This window comes from Salmo trutta, chromosome 1, assembly GCF_901001165.1.
Source record: "Salmo trutta chromosome 1, fSalTru1.1, whole genome shotgun sequence".
NCBI classification, from domain to species: domain Eukaryota; kingdom Metazoa; phylum Chordata; class Actinopteri; order Salmoniformes; family Salmonidae; genus Salmo; species Salmo trutta.
The window spans coordinates 46,669,954-46,686,357 of record NC_042957.1 but is presented as its reverse complement, the minus strand read 5'-3'; the positions used below and the strand labels follow the sequence as shown (position 1 = coordinate 46,686,357).

The 16,404-nt window shown below is 48.3% G+C and overlaps 1 protein-coding gene across 10 annotated transcripts in view; it reads left to right on the top strand.

Moving 5' to 3' along the window:
* The window catches only part of LOC115197412 (rho GTPase-activating protein 23), a 91,525-nt gene that overhangs the window by 27,353 nt on the left and 47,768 nt on the right, over positions 1-16,404 (top strand). For 5 of the 10 annotated variants that reach the window (XM_029758921.1, XM_029758951.1, XM_029758942.1 and 2 more), the window contains exon 1: positions 14,235-15,184. The exons of 2 other annotated variants lie outside the window; for them this stretch is intronic. In XM_029758921.1, the coding sequence (XP_029614781.1) occupies positions 14,912-15,184 (273 nt within the window). In that variant the 5' untranslated portion in view covers positions 14,235-14,911. Of the gene's footprint in view, positions 1-13,119; positions 13,225-13,283; positions 13,582-14,233; positions 15,185-16,404 lie in introns of those variants that run through there. 3 more of the 10 variants (XM_029758969.1, XM_029758930.1, XM_029758987.1) reach the window with 3 other exon arrangements.

Below are 16,404 nucleotides of genomic sequence, written 5' to 3'. Positions count from 1 at the left end.
TTTCGCCTGAGAGCGAGACAGAGAGAAGCCATATGTGTGAATGTGACTGGGGTGTCAACAGCCATGTTCCTATAGTCTCTGTGCTCCTATAATGGTCTTCAATTATTACATTTGAGATGGGGTCAGAGCGAAGGTTACTGTGAGTGAGTTGAGTGAGTGAAAGTGTGAGAGACCAAATTGAGACACCAAATACTGCATGCAGAGCAGAATTCGGCCGATACCCGCTAACTATCAAAATCCAGAAAAGAGACGTTAAATTTTACAACCACTAAAAGGAAGTGATTCCAAAACCTTTCATAACAAAGCCATCACCTACAGAGAGATGAACCTGGAGAAGTCCTCTAAGCAAGCTGGTCCTGGGGCTCTGTTCACAAAAACAAACAGATCCCACAGAGCCCCAGGACAGCAACACAATTAGACACAACCAAATCATGAGAAAACAAAAAGATACAGTTGAAGTCGGAAGTTTACATACACTTAGGTTGGAGTCATTAAAACTCGTTTTTCAACCACTCCACAAATTTCTTGTTAACGAACTATAGTTTTGGCAAGTCGGTTAGGACATCTACTTTGTGCATGACAGAAGTAATTTTTCCAACAATTGTTTACAGACAGATTATTTCACTTATAATTCACTGTATCACAATTCCAGTGGGTCAGAAGATTACATACACTAAGTTGACTGTGCCTTTTAAACAGCTTGGGAAATTCCAGAAAATGATGTCATGACTTTAGAAGCTTCTGATAGACTAATTGACATAATTTGAGTCAATAGGAGGTGTACCTGTGGATGTATGTCAAGGCCTACCTTCAAACTCAGTGCCTCTGCTTGACATCATGGGAAAATCAAAAGAAATCAGCCAAGACCTCAGAAGAAAAATTGTAGACCTCTACAAGTCTGGTTCATCCTTGGGAGCAATTACCAAACGCCTGAAGGTATCACGTTCATCTGTACAAACAATAGTACACAAGTATAAACACCATGGGACCACACCGCCGTCATACCGCTCAGGAAGGAGACGCGTTCTGTCTCCTGGAGATGAACGTACTTTGCTGCGAAAGTGCAAATCAATCCCAGAACAACAGCAAAGGACCTTGTGAAGATGCTGGAGGAAACAGGTACAAAAGTATCTATATCCACAGTAAAACGAGTCCTATATCAACATAACCTGAAAAGCCACTCAGCAAGGAAGAAGCCACTGCTCCAAAACCACCATAAAAAAGCCGGACTATGGTTTGGAACTGCACATGGGGACAAGATCGTACTTTTTGGAGAAATGTTCTCTGGTCTGATGAAACAAAAATAGAACTGTTTGGCCATAATGGCCATCGTTATGTTTGGAGGAAAAAGGGGGAGGCTTGTAAGCCGAAGAATCCCATCCCAACCGTGAAGCATGGGGGTGGCAGCATCATGTTGTGGGGGTGCTTTGCTACAGGAGGGACTGGTGCACTTCACAAAATAGATGGCATCATGAGGAGGGCAAATTATGTGGATATATTGAAGCAACATCTCAAGACATTAGGAAGTTAAAGCTTGGTCGCAAATGGGTCTTCCAAATGGACAATGACCCCAAGCATACTTCCAAAGTTGTGGCAAAATGGCTTAAGGACAACGAAGTCAAGGTGATGGAATGGCCATTACAAAGCTCTGACCTCAATCCCATAGAAAATTTGTGGGCAGAACTGAAAAAGCATGTACGAGCAAGGAGGCCTACAAACCTGACTCAGTTACACCATCTCTGTCAGGAGGAATGGGCCAAAATTCACCAAACTTATTGTGGGAAGCTTGTGGAAGGCTACCCAAAACGTTTGACCCAAGTTCAACAATTTAAAGGTAATGCTACCAAATACTAATTGAGTGATGTAAACTTCTGACCCACTGGGCATATGATGAAAGAAATAAAAGCTGAAATAAATCATTCTCTCTACTATTATTCTGACATTTCACATTCTTAAAATAAAGTGGTGATCCTAACTGTCCTAAAACAGGGAATTTTTACTAGGATTAAATGTCAGGAATTGTGACGGAGTTTAAACGGAGTTTAAATTTATTTGGCTAAGGTGTATGTAAACTTCCAACTTCAACTGTAATTACTTGACACATTGGAAAGAATTTAAAAAAAACAGAGCAAACTAGAATGCTATTTGGCCCTAAACAGAATACCTGACCACTGTGGCTGACCCAATATTAAGGAAAGCTTTGACTACGTACAGACTCAGTGAGCGTAGCCTTGCTATTGAGAAAGGCCGCCGAAGGCAGACCTGGCTCTCAAGAGAGACAGGCTATGTGCACACTGCCCACAAAATGAGGTGGAAACTGAGATGCACTTCCTAACCTCCTGCCAAATGTATGACCATATTAGAGACATATATTTCCCTCAGATTACACAGATCCACAGGCCACACATTTTGATAAACTCCCTTATCTAATGGGTGAAATACCACAGTGTGCCATCACAGCAGCAAGATTTGTGACCTGTTGCCACAAGAAAAGGGCAACCAGTGAAGAACAAACACCACTGTAAATACAACCCATATTTATTTGTATATATTTGAACTATTTGCACACTGTTACAAAACTGTATATAGCCATAATATGACATTTTTTATGTATTTTATTATTTTGGTGTGTTATGTTAACTGTTCATTTAGTTTTGTTTATTTAACTTTTTGTTATCTATTTCACTTGCTTTGGCAATGTAACCATATGTTTCCCGTGCCAATAAAGGCCTTTGAATTGAATTGAGAGAGAGCCTTGTATGTGACCTTTGTCTGCTGTGTAGAACATGGAGGCCTTCACGGTCTGAAGGGGCTGACTGCTGGAGGGACCCGTCTCTCCGAGTCTATGCCAGCCTTCTACCCACAGCTCTCCTCTGGCATGCAGGAAAGGCCACTAACACACAGTGACAGAGGCTAAAGACACAGAAAGGCCATCAGGCCTGGCATATGTATCTCATCAAATTACACATGGAGATACAAGGCAGAGCCTGTGGCGTGTAGAACCGGCAAGGGTGGTGTATACTGGTCTAGAACACACAGACACACACACACACACACACACACACACACACACACACCGGTTTGACTGGCTGGGCTGCACAGCGTTCATTCTAACCACAGGAAGGAGCGTGCAGCTCAACTGAAGATGAGACGATAGTGAGGACAAGGAGGGCTTATCCTGCCGTTTTGAAAACATGCCCAGGGAGAAGGACCTGTCTGGGTGCCATCTCTGTACCAGTGGAGGATAGGGCACAGCTGGACCAGACGCTGGCTCAGTGGGGCGGTGCCCCAAAATCTCTGTTATCCCTGCATCGTCTTATCACAGTGTCCAGTGTGGGTAGTGGGAGCTGCAGCGGCTCAAGTCCAGACGGGCACAGCGTAGCACGACCACGTTCTTCTCTGTCCTGGTTGGCCTTTCTCCGTTTTCTTCTCCCTTGGTCTGCTGTGGGGTCTCTTGTGAACGACAATGAAGCCCCAGCTCTGAGTTTTGGCAGATATGTTGACGGGTCACTTAATTAGAGACTGAGAGAACAGAACGTTGAATGGGGAAAAGCCCTGTGAAGAGAAAGGGCAGCGGGGTTGGTTGAGTTTAGTGGTGTGTTCAGTTCGTTGGCTGGGTGCTGCTGTTCCTGTCCCTCACTCCCTGGGAGGTTGTCCTCCACTCCAGCAGAGAGAGAGTTCACTGACTCTCAAGTGCTGATAGAGAGAAAGTGTGGACTGGAGCAGTGATGGAACACAAAGAACAGGGAGCGATGGGAGGATTGGGTATGGTAGAAACAGACTGAGTGAGACAGACGTTAATGAGAGCGTGAGAGAAAGGAGTGAGAGAGAGGTAAGAAATGTAAACAGGCCTTTTCCCCACCTGTGTGTGTGTGTGTGTGAGTGTGTGAGATAGCGTGAGTGTGTCGGATATATGTCTTCCTGTGTGTACAGTAAGGATAAGGAACTCTCCTCTCCTCCATCTTCCTCCTCCAGTCTTTTGGTGCGTGGTAGGAATGTAAAAACCATCTGACTTCGAATGGAAACTCCAGTGGTGTGTGGTGTGATTGACAGACCATCTAGCTTGACTGTATTAACATTCCGACCCTGCCTGGCTCAGAGTATTATACACTCCATCCACCGGTGCGAGTCCTCCTCCATCTTGGCTCAATTCTGTCTCCACCACGCCCATGCTATTGGCCCACTGCCCAGTGTGGCTCCGTGATGAGCCTAGCAGGTCCAGTTTCAGTCTCTGCCCATGCCGCGGAGGGAACAGAAACGTCATCCCAAGCCCAAAGTTGTAATTTTCATCTGTTAATTACATAGAGGCTCAGATGGGCTAAATATACCGGCAACTGGGGTCTGGGGGGGGGAGGAGGAAAGGGGCCCCAGGATCTCAACCCTCTTCCCAGACACAGAGGGGGGTGGAGGGGGCACAGAGGCCTGCTGGAGCCCTGTGGTTTCAGGAGCTCCACTCTACTTCTGAAAACACGCTGGAAAAAAAGAGCGAGAGAAAGAAAGTCAAAAGGAGAGGTGGGGGCTGTCATCGCAGCGGAGGCCAATCGTGACGCTCTCTCTGATTGCTCCCAGTGGTTGTGGTTCGGGGGGGGGGGGGGGGGGGGGAGGGGGGGTGTAGCTCTTTGCCAGATGTTGTCGTTCCTCTGTTTAGGTTACATGGTACATGGAATACACATAGGGAGACAGATGTTAATGCTGAAACATAATCAAGGCAAGACGAGGTTCTGTACCTGACAAGACCCAGCCGCTGCCTCTCCCAGCGACCTTCAGACAGACACTACTAGATGTAGACTCTAGTGGTGCAAGGTAATGACCTGTAGACTGATTGACGGTTGTCATGGTGACTGGCAATAATGAAAGCTAAGGTGGGAGAGTGGTAGAGTTGGTAGAGGTAACGTTATTGATGGTGGTTGGGGTGAGAATCGTCATATTGCCTGTCACTGTTGCTATGGCGACTCCCGAGATTGATGGCCTCCAGAGGTGAGGTTGCAAGAAGTGATGTTGATGGTCGTCAGGCGAGATGGTCACCATGGTGATGGGCAGGGGTATGCAACGTTGGCGACGACGACAGCGAGAGGAGCAGCTGCTGCACTCATGTGGAAAAACAAGAGCACGAGAGAAACCGAAAGAAACAAATTACATGCTCAGAACATGGGTCTATTTTTAGAGCGGAATAATTTCACAGTTGAGTAAAAACAGGTCAATTTGGACACGTCTCGTGCCTTTCCGGTTACCCCTTCATCTCTTGGATGCGATTGTCTCAGTGAACGTGACCAAACTCTCCTCATAAACGAGCAGCTTCAAATGAGGCACCAGCCACTCCTTAAGTAGGCTAAAGTGTATCACTCTCTTTCCACTTAGTGTGTGGTGGTTGTTGGGGAGATGGAGGGAGAGAGAGGGAGAAGAGGAAGAGTGAGACAGGAAAGCCCAGGAGGGTTGTAAGGGGAGAATGAAATTCTCATATCATCTCCTCTCTCTGTCTCTCCGTCTCTCCGTCTCTCCGTCTCTCCGTCTCTCCGTCTGTCCGTCTGTCCGTCTGTCCGTCTGTCCGTCTGTCCGTCTGTGTATATGACTAATGAGAACGAGCACCGGAACACCCTCGGTGGTGCTGCACAGCCAGGGAGAAGGTTGATGAGGCTGGGCCTCTCATCTCAGTCTTCTACCCCCCATCCTCCTTCATGTACCAACAGCTCATACTAGTTAATTATTCATCAACCTAATGATAATGCTCCATGGGGCGAAACCTGCACACCACATTTAAGTGCAGTGGGTGTGCCGTAAAGCAGGGTTATTCAAACTGGGGTCTGTGGCCCCCTAGGGGGATTGTTTAATGTGCATTTATTTTTTATGAATATTGCTAGCTGCCATTTTTATGTCTCTACATCCAGTATAAGGGAAGTTAGAGGTAGTTTCAGTGCCAATGCTAACTAGCGTTAGCGCAATGACTGTAAGTCTACAGGTACAGTTAGCAAGCTATCCGACTCTGGGGAAGTAGATAAATGGCTTCATTGCAAAATCTCGAACTATCCCTTCAATATGGAGGAAAGTACAGTCATTGGAGCTAATTACAGGGTTTTTTTCTGTATCAAAAAAATTCTTAGGCGGGCAGTCTAGGTGGTAATTTTCAGGATGGAAAAACTGTTTTGTGTCAACTAAAATGACCAAAACCAGATAGAAAGCATGCAGAAAATATATGAATTATATATCTTTTTAAATAATACCATCTTTGAGAACTAACAATCAAATCAAATCTAGAGAGTCAGGGAGAATCGATTGGTTTTGTTATGATGTTTGAGCAGAGGAACACAGCATTAGCCATGGCAAAATGCATGTAAAACTGTACAATTGTCTCTCAGCTCCATGCCAAACTGTGTAGAATTGCTTGAAATGAGCTTAAAAACTGCAAAATGTTCTCATCGCAATTGACTTTGTTTTAGAATTGCCTTACTACAACAGCAATAATTTCTTAACACTGCCAAGATACCTCTTTAGCTAATATGCTAGTTTAGAGTTTACACTTCCTTTATAAAACTGTCTACCAAATCTGTTCATTTTTAAAATATTGATTACTTCTACTTGCCAATAGCATTCACCTGATGATAAGAAAATGCGTAATAAATGTTTTTGCTAAAATATGATGGGGGTCCCTGGGTCGCTGGTATGCCGGGGGGGGGGGGGGGGCATGCATCCTCCAAGCTCTTCCAGCCCCTACCCCTTCCAGTACAGTACAAACAGTGGAGGAATTCTGACCACACTGAAGGCTGTACTTAACAAACCCAGCCACAGGCAAACTCCATATTTAGGGATATTAATGCCCTGTGTGTGTGTGTGTGTGTGTGTGTGTGTGTGTGTGTGTGTGTGTGTGTGTGTGTGTGTGTGTGTGTGTGATCATATCTGTCTCATTCTGCTCTCCATCTGCCTACTACTTCTCCATCTTTTGTTTCTGCTTTACATCTCTCTCTGCCTTCATTTCTATCCACACATCTGTCTCTTTCTTTTCTCTCTCTCTCTCTCTCTCTCTCTCTCTCTCTCTCTCTCTCTCTCTCTCTCTCTCTCTCTCTCTCTCTCTCATCTCTCTCTTCGCTCCTTCTCTCTCTCTCATCCTCTCTCTCTCTCACTCTCTCTCTCGTCTCTTCTCCTCTCCTCATCTCTCTCCTCTCTCTCTCTCTCTCTCTCTCCTCTCTCTCTCTGTCTCTGTCTCTCTCTCTCTCTCTCTCTCTCTCTCTCTCTCTCTCGTCCTCTCTCTCTCTCTCTACTCTCTCTGTCTCTCTCTCTCTCTGGTCTCTCCTCTCTCTCTCGTCTCTCTGTCTCTCTCTCTCTCTCAATCTCCTCTCTCTCTCTCTCTCTCTCTCTCTCTCTCTCTCTGTCTCTGTCTCTCTCTCTCTCTCTCTCTCTCTCTCTCTCTGTCTCTCCCTCTCTCTCTCTCTCGTCTCTCCCTCTCTCTCTCCTCTCCCTCAATCTCTCTCTTCTCTCTCTCTTCCTCTCTCTCTCTCTCCTCTCTCTCTCTCTCTCTCTCCTCTCTCTCTCTCTCTCTCTCTCTCTCTCTCTCTCTCTCTCTCTCTCTCCTCTCTCTCTCTCTCTCTCTCTCTCTCTCTCTCAATCTCTCTCTCTCTCTCTCTCATTCAATGGGCTTTATTGGCATGGGGACCATATGTTTACATTGCAAGTGAAATAGATAATAAACAAAAGTGAATTAAACAATCCGAAATGAACAGTAAACATTACACTCACAAAAGAATAGAGACATTTAAAATGTTATTATGGCTGTGTACAGTGTTGTAACAATGTGCAAGTAGGGAAAGGAAATCAACATAAATATGGGTTGTATTTATAATCTCTATCTCCTCTCTCTTTCTCTTCCTCTCTCGCTCTCTGGCCTGCTAGGTTTCAGGCTGGCTGGCTGACTCATGTATCCCATGTTCCCCTGGGGCATTAGTGGGTTGATGAATGTTCACTGAAAGATATATTGGACTCTCTGAGCTCCCCACTCAGCCAATCATCTTCCGCTATGTGTCTCACCCCAGTAGTGCCATGGTCCCTGTAATCACTGTATATGTGTCAATGCGCGCATGTGGTGGTGTGTGTGTTGGAATATGTGTCATTGCTTGCATGAGTAGGGGGAATCCGGGTCTTATGGATGTGTCTGTGAGAGTGTGGATCAGTCTGGGTTGGCCCAGGTTAGAACTCACATGGTCTCACGTGGTTAGCTATAACAGCATGAGGTCACACACACACACACACACACACACACACACACACACACACACACACACACGTAGAATGCATCCATAATGTGCTGTCTGCGTTCCTGTGGGGGAGGTCGAAGGTCAGGTGGGTCTAATTTGTTTGTTTCCCGTCTGCTGGAGAGATGGGGCGTGTTGTGTCAGTCAGGCAGTCATGCAGTCAGACAGGGCCAGGCGAGGGACCACCCTGCTCCTCTCAGCTGTGTGGGGGGGGGTGTAAGGGTAAGGGGGGAGAGGTAAGAAGACCCCGCTATTGTTTCACCCAACTCCACCTGCCACTGGCCTCCTACGATTCTTTCCTCCTCACAACAGGTGTGACCTCACCCCTGATCTCCCGTCAGAGTACCCTGTCCCAGCCCTAGCCGTTACCATTAGACGGGGAACCTAAAACTGACTGTAGACCAGCGCTTACATACTGTACATTACCTCACACCTTCAGACTAACACCATCTTTTCCAAGCACATTCCAACCCCTGCACTGAAACCCCTATGATGACACAGCCATCCTACTACAGTAGAACTAACTGTGTGTGGGTTTCCACTCTGTTCTCACTGCCCCCGTGTCCCCGTCCCGTCCGTACACGTCTGCCATTGAGCTGCGTGGTATGTCTGCCCTCTAGTGGTCAGAGATCTGTAACTGCGCCCTGCGGACTCTCAGCCTTTGGCCTCTGTGTGTCGTGGATTTGCAGGAGATTAGAGTTAAAATTAACCAGCTTAAAAAGAGACCGGTCCTTTTTTATCCATCCACTGCTTTTAATAGGATCCAATGCTGGGAGTAATGGTCGTCTGTCTAGACTGTTCTGCTATCTAATGTTTTCTGGACTGATGGGCGGAGTCCACCAGTCAGCCAGCCTCTCTCGTTCTCCCTTCCTCTCGTTTTCACTGTGCTTACTATATGTGTCTCCAGCTATACACAGGGAGTTATAGTGACAGTGGAAGGTTGTGTAGAGTGAGTGTGTGTAGTGTGTGTGTAGTGTGTGTGTGTGTGTGTGTGTGTGTGTGTGAGAGAGAGATGTGGTCGATGGCCATTCCCTGGGAAAGCCATATCCTGTGGAGTCTACTCAGATTTCTGTTTGTCTGTGTGTGTTTGGTGGATTCCTCTGGGCTGGCCGTGACTCTGACCTGGAAAACCCCTCAACCAACACACACACACACACACACACACACACACACACACACACACACACACACACACACACACACATACATACACACACACATATGTTTATATATACACACACACACACACACACACACACACACACACACACACACACACACACTGTGCCCATACACACTATACTGCACACCTTGTCCTCAGTGACCCTAGTTTCTTCTTGTTAAGCTCTTGTCTCATTGTCTGTGTTTACTGAAAACATCCCCCTGTTTTGTCTGCGTAGTCATTTGTTTGATCTCTCACACTGATCTCTCACTAACACAGAACGTCTCACTCTCTCTCTAAAACACACACACACACACACACTGTTGGTGTCTCTCTGTATCTCTCCAGTGGTGGAAAAAGTACCCAATTGTCATACTTGAGTAAAAGAAAGTTACTTAAAGTAAAAGTGAAAGTCACCCAGTAAAATGCTACTAAAAGTGTTTGGTTTTAAATATACACTGCTCAAAAAAATAAAGGGAACACTTAAACAACACAATGTAACTCCAAGTCAATCACACTTCTGTGAAATCAGACTGTCCACTTAGGAAGCAACACTGATTGACAATAAATTTTACATGCTGTTGTGCAAATGGAATAGACAACAGGTGGAAATTATAGGCAATTAGCAAGACACCCCCAATAAAGGAGTGGTTCTGCAGGTGGTGACCACAGACCACTTCTCAGTTCCTATGCTTCCTGGCTGATGTTTTGGTCACTTTTGAATGCTGGCGGTGCTTTCACTCTAGTGGTAGCATGAGACGGAGTCTACAACCAACACAAGTGGCTCAGGTAGTGCAGCTCATCCAGGATGGCACATCAATGCGAGCTGTGGCAAGAAGGTTTGCTGTGTCTGTCAGCGTAGTGTCCAGAGCATGGAGGCGCTACCAGGAGACAGGCCAGTACATCAGGAGACGTGGAGGAGGCCATAGGAGGGCAACAACCCAGCAGCAGGACCGCTACCTCCGCCTTTGTGCAAGGAGGAGCAGGAGGAGCACTGCCAGAGCCCTGCAAAATGACCTCCAGCAGGCCACAAATGTGCATGTGTCTGCTCAAACGGTCAGAAACAGACTCCATGAGGGTGGTATGAGGGCCCGACGTCCACAGGTGGGGGTTGTGCTTACAGCCCAACACCGTGCAGGACATTTGGCATTTACCAGAGAACACCAAGATTGGCAAATTTGCCACTGGCGCCCTGTGCTCTTCTGGGAGGAGATCCCTCAGGAGACCATCCGCCACCTCATCAGGAGCATGCCCAGGCGTTGTAGGGAGGTCATACAGGCACGTGGAGGCCACACACACTACTGAGCCTCATTTTGACTTGTTTTAAGGACATTACATCAAAGTTGGATCAGCCTGTAGTGTGGTTTTCCACTTTGTGTTTAGTGAGTCAACCAGAACATAGGCAGTAGGAATGACCACATGTTCTCTTGATAAGTGCGTAAATATCACAATTTTCCTGTCCTGCTAAGCATTCAAAATGAAACGAGTACTTTGGGTTGTCAGGGAAAATGTATGGAGTAAAAAGTACAATATTTTCTTTAGGAATGTAGGGAAGTAAAAGTTGCCAAAAATAGAAATACCCCCCAAAATGACTTAAGTAGTACTTTAAAGTAGTTTTACTTAAGTACTTTACACCACTGCATCTCTCTGATATAGATCCTGCCTGATGTCTTGCACAGCTAGCTAGCTGTGTGTATGAGGGTTGTTTTGGCTGGTGGTTCTCAATCAGTCAGTGAAGAATGGGAGTGGACTGTGTCTCCATCAGGCTGTATCTCCATCAGGCTGTGTCTCCATCAGGCCGTGTCTCCATCAGGCCGTGTCTCCATCAGGCCGTGTCTCCATCAGGCCGTGTCTCCATCAGGCCGTGTCTCCATCAGGCTGTGTCTCCATCAGGCTGTGTCTCCATCAGGCCGTGTCTCCATCAGGCCGTGTCTCCATCAGGCCGTGTCTCCATCAGGCCGTGTCTCCATCAGGCCGTGTCTCCATCAGGCCGTGTCTCCATCAGGCCGTGTCTCCATCAGGATGTGTCTCCATCAGGATGTGTTAGTTAATCTGCTGACCGGTGGTGTCGGCGTCACTATGAAGGGGATTATCTACCAACTAATCTGTCTGTGAGCAGAGCTGCAGATCAACCGCCCCGACCCACGCTCTGTCTCTCTCTCCCTCTCGCTCCCTCCCTCTCTCTCCCTCACTCTCCCTCTCTCTCTGGCTTGGTGGTGCGCATGGCAGTGAGGGCGACGGGCCGGGTCGGCGGTATGGCAGGGTGGGGGCAAGAGGCGAGCAGTATGGCGTCTCTCCAGAGCTTAGCGGCGTGTGCCGTTTGAATCTCACACTCTTTGATTTCAGGACTTCAAGGGCTTTAGGGGCGCATGAGAGGTGACGATGACGTTGAGCCACAGACAGACAGGTGTACAGCTGTTCACTTTCTCCCGGGATGAGGATTGTTTAGGATGTAATGTTCAGGAGCTAGTGTTCAGCACCCGAGTGGCGCAGCGGTCTAAAGCACTCTACCTCAGTGGAAGAGGCGTCACTTCAGTTCCCGGGTTCGAATCCAGGCTGTATCACATCTGGCCGTGATTGGGAGTCCCGAAGGGCGGTGCACATTTGGCCCAGTGTCGCCGGGGTAGGCCGTCATTGTAACTAACAATTTGTTCTTAACTGACTTGCCTGGTTAAATAAATAAAAACTTTTTTTTTTAACCTATGCGCGTGTATGGACATGTCTCAGCCAATCAGCAGCCAGCATGGGTCACTGGAGACAACGGGGGTATTGTGACAGCGCACGGTGTGTGACTCCTTTGTCCTCCCATGTGAACTGTAACTCAACACCTTTTCTCTCCGTTCTTTTGTTGTTTACTTCTCCTCCTCCTCCTGTTTTTGTAAATATCGCCACAGGTCACTAGAGGGGGAGAGACCGGGATCTTTTCCCAATTGGGCTTGTCTGTTATTGGCAAAACTCCATAGTAAAACTCAATGTGAGTCTTGTGATAAGCAGATCATTTTCATTGATTGAACCAGGAAGGCTCATCGTAGGGTGGTGCCAGCTTATGATGTCATACACACAGTGTCCCCTATCAAGGCCAGTCCCATTCTGAAGCTTCCATCTGGCTGTGGTCTTTTTCTGAATGGGACGCCCCCCCCCCCCCCCCCAGTGATCTGGTCCCGGTGTCTCTCTGTCCGGTCTGGGCGGGTTCTGCTGGCGGTCTGTTAGAACCCAAACCTCCGGTCTGGCAACAGGCTGAACACAACCCCTCACAGTCACAGCCCACAGTCACAGCCCACAGCCTATAGGATTTTAGTCTTTATGAGAGCGTAATTACACCCCAGCAAGTGTATTTATACACGTGTGTGACTCAACGGGCCATGTGTATGTCTGTGTGTGGAAGGAGCGTTCCCTTTTGTGTAGTGTGTTTGTGTATAGTACAGTTTGTACGTCTGCACATTTGTATTGGGTATAGATGGTGGGTGTTTATCACAGGAGGTTGGTGGCACCTTAATTGGGGAGGACGGGTGGTAATGGCTGGAGCGAATGGTATCAAATACATCAAACACATGGTATTTCAATATACACTTTGCAGGCTCACCTAGTATATTTTCTGTGTGTGCCTGGAGGGCACGGTGTGTGTGTGTGTGTGTTCAGGTGTTGTGATCGTGTTGGTGCTTGCCCTGCTGTATGGCAGCAGGTGAAACCAGTCTAACCTCCTCAGTAACAGGTCTATGCAGTGTGTTTCTAGAGAGAGGATCATGAAGTCTTAGCTCTGTCAGACTCACCATGGTCACCTGCCTGACACTTTCACACACACTCAGGACCCCTGGATGTTTGGTGAGAACTCTGCTGCGTGTGTGTGCGCGTGTGTGTGTCGCTGTTTGTTTTAGTGTTTGTATGTGTGAATTCATGACTTAGTGTGAGGGGGGGGGGGGTCAGTGTCAAATGAATGTTCAATTGCAGCTGTTTTATTCTGGTCTGCCTGGCTGGCGGTGGGGCTGCTGGAGTGAAGCGGCAGCCTGTTTCTCTCTCTCTCTCTCTCTCTCTCTCTCTCGTTCTGCTCTCGCAGTTGTTCCACTGCGTCTGCTCAACTTGATCCCATGTCCTCTCGATTTTGCTGGAGAGGGCGAGAACAGGAGAGAACAGGAGAGAACAGGAGAGAACAGGAGAGAACAGGAGAGAGAAACCGTGTGGGTGGGTAAAGTCGTGTAGCATGTGTTTTCTTTGTGTTTGAAATCAGATTTTTTTTTGGGGGGGGGGGGGCCTGGGGGGCAAGAGATGGGGGGGGGTTGTTGTGTGTGAGTTGATCATAGCTGTGTCACTGTGCCTGTGTCTCTTTCACACATACACCAAGCGCCACTCAAGTCCCTCTACGATCACAGGGCAGGACAGAGCCACAGGGACCTACTGTTGGATTTAGGCCTACCACATCACCAGCCTACGGTTGAAAACTCCATCCGGACTTCAAGAGTGGAGCACGGTGTCGGGGGCCCGGCCCTCAGTTGTTCACGTTGTACATGTTGGATGTTGTGTGTGTTTTTGGCTCCTCTGTCAGAAAAGTGGATTTTGAGTGACAGATTGGAATGGATCCCACGGCGCGGTGGGGCAGAAAGGAGGGAACAGAGGAGTGAGAGCGTGAACGAGGGACAGAGACGGAGCGAAGGATGAATTGGTAGAAGTGAAGCCGGACAACGAGCTGGAGGCTGACAAAAGGAGGAAAGAGAGAGAGAGAGAGAGTCGGGAAGAGAGAGACAGAGGGAGGGCGGGAAAGAGAGAGAGCGAGAGAGGGAGGGAGGAGAGCGGGAGGGAGGGAGGAGAGACAGAGGAGCCAGCCCTCTAGCTGTGACAGTTTGTGTGTTAGGGGGGTTGACAGACACAGTGGCTTTGTGTCCTGTTGAACACCGCTGGACAGGACACTGCTGTGCTGGGAGAGGAGAGGCACTGTCAGTTAGTCTGTCAGTCGCTTTGTCAGTCAGTCAGTCAGACCGTCTGTCTGTCTGTAGGGAAACCAGACCTCTCTGCTACCACACACACTCCGGCGTACATCTGCTTTCCAGGACTTCTTTGATATCTTCTCAGGGCCCAGGACGCCCCACCACGGCATGCGTGCAACCCCCCCAGCGTGTGTGTGAGTGTGTGTGAGTGTGTGTGCCTTGGAAAGCTCCTTTATGTCCTTGGAGGTCAGGAGATTGAGACTGGGATATGGGACTAAAAGCAGGTATCTTTGGAGACGTGCCAGCATCGGGATGAGAGGAACCCAGAGGAGAACAGGGGACTAGACTGAACTGGTTGGAACTATTGGGATTTTCTTCTTCAGGGATGATCTTGGCCCATCTGAAGAGCTACTCAGCCCTCTTGGTTTCTGCTTTCACTGCTTGTTTTATCTCCATGGATTGATGCTGACAGTAGGACTTGGCCAGAGAGGATGCATGTGTTGCTCTGACACCTGCATCGTTTACTGGAAAATAGCGCGTTTGTGCGATAGCGTCAAGACTTTGCCCCCTCGTGTGTGTGTGTGTGGCACATGTTGGCATCAGGTCGGCCCGTGTCGGGTAATCTCTGCGCCCCAATGCCCGCGGCTATGCCCCCCTACCCTACTCTACCAGCTGAGTCAGAGTGGTGCTTCCAGAATCCCGTAGGGGTGGACTGTAGTGCCGCCGAGCCTCGCTGTATCTGGTTGGCAGTGCTGCGTGGTGACCCCTTGCCCTCACCTTCGCCCCCCACCATGAGGCCAGTCCCGGTCGGCAATGGGCACGGCTGCACCAGCAGGGCCCTGCAACGTTCTCACCAGCCCAGGGTAAGGACTATGCCCATTGCCCACCACGCCTGTGGGCAGGGGGTCTGTATGGTGGAGGTTTGTGGGTCTACCTCAGAATCTCAGTCCATAGAGTTATGTGGAACTGGTGTTTTGCTAATTGCGCAGTGTGTATGCTTGCTTGTGTGTTTGTGTGTCAGCAAGCGAGAGCTTCTCCTAATGTGTTTTCTTTATGTCTGTCACGGGAGGTTGGTGGCACCGTAATTGGGGAGGACGGGCTCGTGGCAACGGCTGGAATGGAATGAGTGGTTTCCATGTGTTTGATGCCATTCCATTCGCTCCGTTCCAGACATAATTAAGAGCTGTCCTCCCCCCAGCAGCCGCCACTGGTGTCTCTGTGGCAGTGTGATGCTGAATGTGAGCGACAATAATGCAGTAATCATTAAGCATCAGCTGTAGTTGTGTTGTCCTCTTTAGACGGTTGTGCCATATTGACTGTTTCCCCCTGGAGGGGCGGTACTCATTAGTGAGTTAAGGCAGACGAAGGGGCTTGTTATGTGGCAGTTAGAGAGGGGGGGTGGAGGGGCAATGCGCCCTCCAGGCCTGCAGAATTCAGGGCATCTCTCATCCATGTGCACTCATTTAGTGTGTGTGTGTGTGTGTGTGTGTGTGTGTGTGTGTGTGTGTGTGTGTGTTGAAGCGCAGTGTGTGTTTGCTCTCTCTGTCTCTCAGACACACAGTTGAGAGATGGCGTCTTGGGGAATGTAGGCAGGCAGGGGAAAGAGCAGCCAGGCTATAGTATACGGACACATCTGGCATAAACACACTGTCTGTGTGCAGTAATGGCCTCTCACAATAATGTGTACAGCATCAGTCCTGGAATCTCAGCCATCTCCCTCTGTAATTGTGTTGACCAGGATAGTAACACCAGTAATGTGTACAGCATCAGTCCTGGAATCTCAGCCATCTCCCTCTGTAATTGTGTTGACCAGGATAGTAACACCAGTAATGTGTACAGCATCAGTCCTGGAATCTCAGCCATCTCCCTCTGTAATTGTGTTGACCAGGATAGTAACACCAGTAATGTGTACAGCATCAGTCCTGGAATCTCAGCCATCTCCCTCTGTAATTGTGTTGACCAGGATAGTAACACCAGTAATGTGTACAGCATCAGTCCTGGAATCTCAGCCATCTCCCTCTGTAATTGTGTTGACCAGGATAGTAACACCAGTAATGTGTACAGCATCAGTCCTGGAATCTCA